The 11,078-nt window shown below is 53.7% G+C and overlaps 1 protein-coding gene across 1 annotated transcript; it reads right to left on the reverse strand.

The window, feature by feature from the left end:
• Positions 1-1,675: 1,675 nt before the first annotated feature.
• KCNJ14 (potassium inwardly rectifying channel subfamily J member 14) lies at positions 1,676-10,748 on the reverse strand. Its single transcript, XM_080644376.1, has 3 exons — positions 10,653-10,748; positions 4,695-5,450; positions 1,676-3,012 (listed from the first exon to the last, which is right to left on the reverse strand). Exons 2-3 carry the CDS (start codon positions 5,397-5,399, stop codon positions 2,425-2,427), a joined length of 1,293 nt encoding a protein of 430 aa, XP_080500502.1. The 5' UTR covers positions 5,400-5,450; positions 10,653-10,748; the 3' UTR covers positions 1,676-2,424.
• Between the last annotated feature and the right edge of the window lie 330 nt (positions 10,749-11,078).

The raw sequence follows: 11,078 nt of genomic DNA on the forward strand, positions 1-11,078 counted from the left end.
CAGTCCCTATCCCAGACTCCCTGAGCTGGGAGGGCAGCCAGCTAATTAATCCCATCCGGTTATTAGGCGGGGATTCTGAAGGATAAAGGGAGGTGGGGAAGCCAGAAGGGAGGGCCTGGGTTGGTGCAGCACCTGGGCAGGCTGGTGGGCAATGACAGTGCCCGCCCTCGGTCCTGGGACACAGGGGTGGGAATGTATCCTCACAGGCATTGGTTCCTTTAGCAGCTGGCTCCCTGCCTGCTGGGCACTTGGGTACACAGAAGCATGGGCAGAGGCCAGGCCCCAGAAGCACACTCACAGACACAACACCAGGCTCCCAATGGTTTAATCTTGGGGACGAGTCTCCCCCTAACCACATCCTTGCCCCCGGTATTCAGAGCTACCTCCTGTCCGCCAAGCTGGATGAGGGAGGCATTGATTCTGGCCCTTAGCCACAGCCCACCCTGCACCCAGCCTGCCCAGTCATTCAGATGTCCAAATTCAGAGCTGGCCTCCAAGAGCGTCTCCCATCCCTGGAAGGTCATGCGTCCCGGCACCAGGGAGAGCTGGGAAGTCTCTAGGACCCTCAGCCCCACGTCCCCCTCACTGAAGTGAGGAATCATGCGTGTGGAAAGGCCCTTGGAGAAGTTCAAGTTCCAATGCCCCATTTTTACAGATGAGGAAACCGAGGCGATGAAAGAGGAGTGATGTGCCCAGCCACACAGTCCTTAAGCAGAGCTAGGATGTAGAGCAAAGCTTCCTGGGTCCTTATAAAGGATTCCATTCCAATGAGCTCAAACTCCATTTCTAACCCTTCTGTAAGAACCATGGGCGGGGGGGGGGGGGGGGGAGATAGATATCTGTATTTATATTATATATCATACACATATATATAACATCTTTAAGAAATAGATACACATCACTAGGTGTAGGATTCCAGGGCATTGTAGACTCACCAGCCATGGTCCTCTCCTTTCCCTTGCCCATTACCTAGCCCTGTTATCCACAGGGTCTTGTCTGGGCCCTCACCTTCAGGTCAGCCCAGAAATGCTGTCTATCAAGTCCTGAGTCCAACTGTTATAGGAGCCGACTAGAACTTCCAGGTTTTGATAATGGACAACTCTGGATCCCTGAAGCCTTGGTTCCTTTTGGCATTACAGAACCACAAAGAAGTCATCTAGAACCGCCACTCCTTCCTTGACTCTGTGGTCGATTTAGAGCCATGGAATCTTGATTCCTTTGGACATTCTAGAATGGCACTTTAAAAAAACACCTGTGGGTCATTTAGAAGCATCGATTCTCCCCTTGCTTTGACGTTCTACAGCCACTGGTCTGGAGTTATCTAATATCAAGAACTCCCTGTCACTTCAGTCCTTCAACCTTTCTAATGCCGCGACCCTTTAATACGGTTCCTCATGTTGTGGTGACCCCCAACCGTAAAATTATTTTCGTTGCTACTTCATAACTGTAATTTTGCTACTGTTATGAATCGTATGTAAATATCTGTGTTTTCCGATGGTCTTAGGCTCTACAGCAGCGGTTCTCAACCTGTGGGTCACGACCCACAGGTTGAGAACCGCTAGCAGGGTCGTCTACGACCATCGGAAAACACAGATATTTACATTACAATTCATTAACAGTAGCAAAATTACAGTTATGAAGCAGCAAAGAAAATAATTTTACGGTTGGGGGTCACCACAACATGAGGAACCGTATTAAAGGGTTGCGGCATTAGAAAGGTTGAGAACCACTGTTCTAGACCAACAGACTCTCCATTGTTTTGTGCATTCTAGAAACACAGCTCTTTAGTTTCTGGAGTACTTATACTATCTAAGGTCAATCAGATGAACCGTCTCAAAACATGGGCTTTCTGGAATCACAGGTCTTTTTTTGACTTGCAATCAACATTCCAGGTCAATCAAAATAGTCCTGAATTCTTGGAGCATTCCATACTTTTTCCTCCTTCGGTGGTCTAGGAAAAGATGACTTGCTACTTGGTTGGCTGAGCTGAGACGCAATGGTCCCTTGAATATTAGACCAATCCAGACCTATAAACTCTCGATCTCTCTCTCGCTGCTTGAGAACTGCGGACTTCCTCCCCCAGAGGCAGTCTATATTACTGATTGATTCCTGACCCTGCTCAACAACCCAAGCCAGCCATATAGAAGAATCTAGAACCACCAGTCCTTGCCTCCTGGGTGGTCCCGAATCCTGGATCCCTTAGCTCTGGTGAGACTGAGGAATCAGGCCGATAAGGGAGTCTCAGGAGGGAGCACGCAACGCAGAGGAATTAAGATCCAGTGTGTCCATGGTGGGTCCACTAGGCAGGCAGAACTTCACCAGCTAACAATTTATCCAGCAGGCCTGTTGGTCCCAGGAGAGGGCCCAGTCTCTCCATTTTGCTACCTCTGAGAAGCGGCTACAAATGGGGGACACCAGCTGGTATCATGGGGGCAGGGTCAGAGACAGGGTTGGTGTGAGTACTCGGGGGCTGGCAGCCCCCTCTTCTGCCTCCGATTCATCTCCCTCCTTGGTTTCCTCTTCCTCCTGGCAGCAACTCAGAGCAAGTTCGTTCTCATAACAAAATGCAGTCAGAGAGTCAGGGAAGCTAGACTTGGGGCTGTGGGAATCCCGCTCTGCCCGCTCATCCAGCTCCTTGGCGCTGCAGACTGGGGTCCCCGGGACCTCATAAGTGCGTTGGAAGTGGCGATAGTCCACCTCATACTGGGAGCCACGCTGGAAGAGGACTGGCTCAAAACGATGGCCCCAGAGCAGCTCCCCAGGGAGGTAGGAAGAGCGACACTGCGTGGTCATAGCCGTGGCCTCCACCATGCCCTCAAGGATGACCACCAGCTCAAAGTCGGCCCGGGCCAGCTCTGCACGCCCTAGTTCATAGAGAGGGCTGGAGGAGTCGATCTCGTGCACGATGGTGATAGGAGACACCAGGAAGATGCGATCAGTGCCGCCATCGAAGCCCACGTCCACGTCCTGGTGGTCCAGCGGTATGTACTCACCTTCGGGGGTCACCCGAGGCTGCAGCAAAAGACAAGGAGCGCAAGACAGATGCAGGGAGATGAAAGGAGACAGAGATGATGATAGGAAGCAGTGGGCATGCAGAAAAAGAGAAGAGTAGAAACTGGTAGAGGGGTGAGGGTGGGGGGAGGAGAAGAACCCAGAGAGAGGGGGGATGAGGCCCAGAGAGAGGAAGATAGAGGCCCAGAGAAAGAGGGGACAGAGACCCAGAGATAAAGAGAGAGGGACAGAGACTCAGGGGGTTTGGGGATAGAAACCGAGGAAGATACAAGGGAGAGAGGAAGAGAGGGACAGAGTGATATTGGCAGAGCCACAGAAATCAGCAAAGCAGAGACGAAGTTAAACAGAAGAGAAGAATGACATCCAAACAGCAATTGGAGAAGCGGAAAAGAAAAACGGCTTTCAGTGAACAGAGAAAGATAAACCAGGATGACAATCTAGGTCCAATATCCTGTGTTCCAATATCCTGTCTGCCCCGCTGCTTCATGCCAGCCCCTGGGCGCTCTGCACCCCACCCACCCCCACACCCCCACCCCAAGCCCTGCAGCCCCTGTGCATATGTGTGATGGAAATGAGGGTACACAGTCCATAGGCCAGGCATTGGCAGTTTCACCCCACAGACCCATTGGTTCCATACCCACCTCCCAGGCCAGGTCAGCACCCCATAGGGATAGACAATATCCCTCCCAGGTCATGAGTCCTGGTGTCTCAGTCAAGTGAGAGAGAGAGGTGGGGGGTGGGGCCCATTCTCTCCCACCCATCTGTCTCCGGGAGACCCCGGTCGCTGCTGGGAGCTGTAGTTCCCACCACCACCTAGTTCTCCCTCTCACCCAAGTACAAGCTCAGCCCAAGGTCAAGTGTCTACTTGGACAAGGGCAGCTAGCCTCAGAATTTGGGCAGTTTGACCACAATTCTAGAAACACTAAAGCGAAAAGCGCCTTTTTGCAGAGCGTTGGAGGGAGCCACTACCCCAGGAGCCAATGGGAGTTGTTGTTTTGTTTGTTTGTTTTTTGCTGAGAAGCTAAAATTCAAGAGTGTCCCAACCCCGGCTCTGTACCCCTCCAAGCAGGAGGCTGGTGGGAGAGGCTGGGCCGCTGAGGTGGAGAACAGTTTCCCACAAAGGCTGCAGGACCCCATGCCCAAGGCCATGAACAATTGTGTTCCACGGCTGCTTAGGTGTGAGCTGCCCCCCATCCTGGGACCTACATTTCCCACAATCCCACAGGGGCCAGGCCTCAAGTCATAAGCCGCTGGTAGCTAGAAACCTGAGCGGCGATTTACACCACCTGCAAAACTACACGTCCTCACACCACCTCTCCCAGGCACTTTCGCAGACCCCAGAGGTGTCTGAGTTCAGAGCCTTTACAGGCCCCTCAAGGTTTAGATTTCCCACAATTCTATAGGGGGGGGCCTCAAACCCCAGAAAGCTCTTTGTGTCTCAAAATCTGTCTCAAGTCTAGGGTTTACATCTCCTACAACTGCTCCCGGACTCAAACTCCAGCCACAAGTAAAGTAAGAGGGTCCCTGTCCGGGAGACTGCTGGGAATTGTAGTCCATGCACCCTCCACGTCCAATGCACGCTTCGCCCTCAGGCCTACATCTCCCACAATCCCCAGGGGCACCCCACCCCCCCACTCCTGTATAAGGCCCTTCCCTGCCTCTATGGGGCCTTGGCCTCGCACCTGCAACAGCTGGGCCCGCACGTGGGCCTCGACCAGGTGGCTGCGGCGCAGGTTTCCCACGCGCCACATGAGGCAGAGGCGGCGGTCGCGCAGCGCCACCACGGCGTTCTCGCTGAAGATGAGCGTCTCATTGCGCTTCTTGGGCTTGGCCATCTTGGCCATGACGGCGCCCACGACGAAGGCGTCGAGCACGCAGCCAGCGATGCACTGTAGCACCACCGCGGCCACGGCGGCCGGGCACTCCTCCGTGACGCTGCGCACGCCATAGCCGATGGACGTCTGCGTCTCCAGCGCGAAGAGGAATGCGGCCAGGAAGCTGGCCACGTGGGAGAAGCAGGGCGCGGGCGGCGGCGGCGCGGCCAGGTCGCCATGCAGCGAGGCGATGAGCCAGAAGGCCAGGCCGAAGAGCAGCCAGGAGGCGAGGAAGGAGCAGGAGAAGAGCAGGCACATCCAGCGCCAGCGCACGTCCACGCACGTGGTGAACAGGTCGCTCAGGTAGCGCGCGCCCTGGCCGCCCAGGTTCACGAAGCGCACGTTGCAGTGGCCGTCCTTCTTGACGAAGCGCCCGCGGCGCCGCCCCGCCGGCGACTGTGCCGGCGCCCACCCGTTGCGGCACAGCCCTGGCCCGGCCTCCTCATCGCCCGCCCTGCTGTCGCCCGATTCTAGGGCGCCGCTCAGGCGGCGCAGGGCCTTGGCCAGGCCCATTGGCGGGGACAACCCCTCCACTTGGGCTAGTGGGGGGCGGGCGCCCCTAACCTGCAGGGACAAGAAATGGGCAGAAACGTCAGAGGTGCCAGGAATGGGTGCACATGCTCCCTGGGCCTTAGTGGCCTCATCTGGCAAATGGGTGGAAGAACGCTCATGTTGTACAGTGCAGCTTCAACAACCGTGACAGTAATACTTGTAATGACAGGAGATACTTGTACAGCAACAACAGCGACGGAACTATAGCTATAACCACACCATTGTAAGCCACAATAATGTGTAAGCTGACATTTATAGTGCCACACGCTGTTGTGAACACTTTACGTGAATTTTCTTATTTGAGCCTCACAACACTATAGGCATTATTTTCCCAATTTACAGATGAGGAAACTGAGGCACAGAATGTTTAACGTGCCCAAGGTCGCAGCTGATTAAACGGGTTTGAGTGCTAGCAGTCTAGCTCCAGAGCCCAAGCTCATAACCACTAAGGGGTCACTGGCTGTCAGCATGGAGTCAGCGTGGGGAGATGAGCTGGAGCACTGAGGTCCCTATGGTTCAAAAACAAGCTCGGGCCCTGGCCGGGTGGCTCAGTTGGTTGGGGCATCCTCCCGTACACCCAAAGGTCTCAGGTTTGATTCCCAGTCAGGGCACAAACCTAGGTTGCTAGTTCTATCCCGGGTGGGGCTGCATGTGGGAGGCAACCCATCAATGTTTCTCTCCTTCTCCCTCCCCCTTCCCCTCTCTTCCTCTCTCTCTTAAGTCAATAAAAATATATCCTCAGGTGAGGATTAAAACAAAACAACAAACAACAACAACAAAAACAAGCTCAGAAAGCACAAGCAACAAAAGGGGAAAAATAAATAAATTGAACTTCATCAAAGTAAATACTTTTGTGCTTCAAAGGACATTAACAAGGTGAAAGAGAACTCACTAATGGGAGAAAATAGTTGCAAATCATATTATCTAAGAAATTTGTATCCAAAAATATATAAAGAGTCCTTACAACTCAATAATAACAAGACAACCCAATTTTAAAATAGGCAAAGGATCTGAATAGACATTTCTCCAAAAACGTTATACAAATCGCCAATAAACACATGAAAATATTGGCATCAGCCATCAGGGATGCTAATCAAAATCACAATGAGATACCACTTCACACCTACTTAGGATGGCTATCATCATACACGATACAAAAACAAAACCCAGAAAATACGTGTTGGAAGGGATGTGGGGGAATTGACACCCTCAAGAGTCGAGCAGTTCCTTAAATGATTAAACATAGAGTTGCTGCCGAAACCGGTTTGGCTCAGTGGATAGAGCGTCGGCCTGCGGACTGAAGGGTCCCAGGTTCGATTCCGGTCAAGGGCATGTACCTTGGTTGCAGGTACATCCCCAGTGGGAGGTGTGCAGGAGGCAGCTGATCGATGTTTCCCTCTCATCGATGTTTCTAGCTCTCTATCCCTCTCCCTTCCTCTCTGTAAAATATCAATAAAATATATTTAAAAATAAAATAAAATAAACATAGAGTTGCCATATGATCCAGCAACTCCACTCCTAGGTATTTCCCAAGAGAAATAAGAAAGGTGTCCACACAACACTTGTACACAAATGTTCATAGCAGCACTATTCACTAGAGACAAAAGATGGAAACTCCCCAAATGGCCATCAGTTGATAAGTGGATAATAAAATGTGGTAGTTCCACACAATCGAGTACTAGCCAGTAGTGAAAAGAAATAAAAGTACAGACACACGCTACAACATGGTTAGGGTAAGACCACATATTTTATACTTGTATTTACATAAAATGTCCAGAATGGGCAAATTGAGAAAGTAGTCTACTCATGCCTAGGATTGTGGAGATGGAAGGATTGGGCAGTAATAGCCAGAGGACACGGTGCTTCTTATTGGGGAGATAAAAATGTTCTAAATTGGCCCTGGCTGGTTTGGCTCAGTGGATAGAGTGTTGGCCTGCAGACTGAAGGGTCCCAGGTTCAATTATGGTCAAGGGTACATGCCTGGGTTGCAGGCTTGACCCCCAGTGGGGGGCATGCAGGAGGCAGCCAACCCATGATTCTCTTTCATCATTGATGTTTCTCTCTCTCCCTCTATGAAATCAACAAAAAAATGTTCTAAAATTGTGGTAATTATTACACAACTCTGTGAATGTACTAAAAACCCTTGAATTGGATACTTTAATGTGAGTTGTATGGTATGTGAATTATATTTCAATGAAGCTGTTACAAAAACACATATACACACAAAACAAACAAACCAACCCAGGCTCCCCCTGACTCTCAGACCTTGGGCAAATCTTTGTGAGCCTCAGTTTCCTCCGCTGTAAAATGGGGAAACTGGACTTCTTAGTCAAGGTCAGGAAGGGCTTCCAGTCATATATAGACCCAGGGCCCAATCCTGGCTCAGTTGCTGACCCACTATGTGCCCTGAGACAACTCCCTTTTCTGGAGCCTCCATTTACTCGTCAGTGGGATGGGGATAAAAACCCACCACCTTGAAAGGAAGAAGGATCCAAAAGAAAGACCTTGGGCTTTTGAATGAACCCGGCCCTGCCATTTACTAGCTGGAGGACTGGTGGTGAGTCACATCCCTTCCTGAGCCTGTTTCCTCATCTGTGAAATGGAGAGAATCGCATCAGCTAGCCAGGGGTCCTCAAACTACGGCCCGCCGAGGACATTTATCCGGCCCACCGGGTGCTGCTGCCTGTCCTGCTTAGCAGCCGACTCATCCCGGGCCCGCAGTGCACATAGGAATTTGTTCATAGTTGTTTTTTTAAACTACAGTCCGGCCCTCCAATGGTCTGAGGGACAGTGAACTGGCCCCCTGTTTAAAAAGTTTGAAGACCCCTGAAGGGGGGAAGGGGCTGGGCACAGACCTGCAGACCTCATCATCCTCCAGCAGCTACAGCGTAACATCTGGCACACTGGTGGCAGGGACCTATATGGACCAGGGGTGAAATAGTTGGCATATCGGTTCCATCAACATGTACCAAGCACATGCATATGATGTGCCCCTGTGCAGGCTCTGGGATCCTGATGGGCTTCCAGGAGGGACTGGGGGCACTCAGTTTGAAGAGAGAGTTGTCATTCAATGTCAAGTTCAATACCAAGGGTTCTCCTCCCTTTCCCTAGGCCTCCAGCTCTGCACCTGCCGCCCATGACCACTTGGACAGCCCTGCACCTGGGCTTTTTTTTTTTTTTTTTTTTTTAATATATTTTATTGATATTTCACAGAGAGGAAGGGAGAGGGATAGAGAGCCAGAAACATCAATGAGAAACATCGATCAGCTGCCTCCTGCACACCTCCCACTGGGGATGTGCCCGCAACCAAGGTACATGCCCTTGACCGGAATCGAACCCGGGACCTTTCAGTCCGCAGGCCGACACTCTATCCACTGAGCCAAACCGGTTTCGGCGCTGGGCTTCATTTCACCCATTCCACAGGCAGAGCGGAGGCTCAGGTGGGTGCACTGGGCCTGGCTGTGCCCAGCACCCAGAATGTACCCCAACTCTTCTTTCACCCATAATTACTCTGGCTGTGAAGAGATGGTTTGCCAAAAAGGGGGAAATTGCGGCTAGTCCCTGAAGGCAGGTTTAAGGTCAGGATCCAGGTCCTGACCTAGACATTTGTAGTCCTCTCCTGCCTGAAGTCCCCACTCTGTACTGTGTGCCACAGATGACAGGGCAGAGGCGACCTGGCCTCCCCCCGACCGAGCACCCATCCCAGCCGGGGCCTCCTCACACCCTCACCTGAATCTAACCACAACCCTGGGGACTTCGCTTTCCACAGGCAACAGCCACTGGTCCGTCCCTTGGCTCAGGTCCCTCAGCTGGAAAATGGCAAACCCTGGACTCCCACCTGGGCCCCTGGGTGCCAAAGCCCGAGCTGTGGAGCACGGACCCCTTATCACAGGCGGTCCTGAGCACCTGCCATGTCCTGGGCCTCAGGATGAGCTCCTTGGATGTCCCCGCCCACCCACTGGGCTCCACCAACCCCACCGCTCACCTTCCGTTCAGGATGCTGGGAGGTCAGGGTCACTGCTCTGGGCCACAGCGTGGGGAACAGGCTGAGAGCCGGCCAGACCCCTGTAGTGCAAGGGTGGGGTGCCAGTTTGGGTTCTGCACCTTTCCAACCCAGGACTCTGCCTCCCAAGTAAATCGAGGCCCACACTCAGCCCGACAAGGCCGACACAACCATGTCCATTTCCCAGAGCAGATGGGGCAGGGGCTTCCCCTCCGGGGGGCCTGTCTGCACCCAACATGGCCCAGCTTCCATGGGTGGATGCTACTCGGACTCAGGGGACCCCCTGCCCCGCAAGAGCAGGCCGGAGGGAAAGGCTCCAGAGCCTGAAGTCCTCCCCACCCCCCTCTGACCTGCCCGAGGAGAGCAGCTTAATGTTTCCATATAGAGACAGGGGGCTTAAGGTGCCTTAACTTTGCATCTAAGTCACTGCCTAATCTGAGGCCAAGAAGCTCCACCCCCAGGCCCAACCTCCCTCCCCAAAGAAACACTCACACTCTTCCCAAGAGCCTGGGTATTTCCCCTACCCTCACCCGCAGTGGGGTCTGGGAAGCGGGCTGGAGGGCAGAGACTGATAGGAGGGGTGTGGGGGCAGAGCCTGGGCAAAGACAAGGGTACAGAATCAGAGATGAGCAGGAAGAGAGGGAGCCTGAGAGAGAACAGAGATGGGGGGTGGTGGTGGAGAGACCCAGAGGGAAGGGCATAGGGACAGAGAGAGAGAGGGACAGAGACCCAGACAGAGGGATAGGGACCCAGAGGGAGGGGGACAGAGATCCAGAGGGAGGCAGCCAGACAATGGGAGATGGATGGGGGACAGAGGCCCGGGGAGAGAGGAACAGCAGCATAGGCAGATGAGCAATTGGGAAAGCCATGGAGATCGTGTCTTAGGAAAGGGGAGATGGGGAGATGGGAGGCAGAGACCAATGGAAGACACAGAGATGGGGCAAGAAAGAGGCTCCACTGAGATGGAGGATGCGGAGGCAGGGGCTGGGGGCGGGCAGTGAAAAAAAGCACAAAATGTTGATGGGGTCAGTCGGAGGCACCAAACTTGAAGGGACTGGGGCTGGACTGTCACCGAGGGTAAGACTGGACCTCTCTGAGGGGGAACAGCAAGGATGGGGGATGCTGGAGTAGATGCCCAAGCAAGAGGGGGTGGAGGTGGGATGGCCCTCAGCCCCGGGACCCTTGCCCAGGCTTCTGCATGGAGCACATACCTGGTGGGGCGGCCCACCCCCATGCCCTCCGCTGGGGGCTCCTCTGTGGGTGCTGATGGCTGCGGTCTGTCCCTAGCCCCAGGGGCCTTGTGCCGGGTGCCCAACCTCTGTGTCCACAGGCGGATCAGAGGCCTGGCCCGAGGGGGGGCAGGGGGTGGGGCCAGCTCAGAGCCGCAGAGGGGGAGCCAGGGAGGACAGCCAGGCAGGCGGCTGGGCTGCAGCCCAGGCAAGCTGGAGAGGTGGCAGAGACACAGGAGGGGGCAGGGACAGCGCATGGGGGCCAGGGGACACGGGAAGACGGGGACACAAATGCAGCAGAGAAAGAGGGGACACGGATGAGGGAATAAAAGGGGTGAGACTATGATAAAGGAGACAGTGACTGAAGGAGAAATGGAGAGGCGCCCTGGTTCTCCCTGCGACAAAGCC

The sequence above is a fragment of the Plecotus auritus genome, assembly GCF_963455305.1.
Source record: "Plecotus auritus genome assembly, chromosome: 10".
In the NCBI taxonomy this organism is placed as follows: Eukaryota; Metazoa; Chordata; class Mammalia; order Chiroptera; family Vespertilionidae; genus Plecotus; species Plecotus auritus.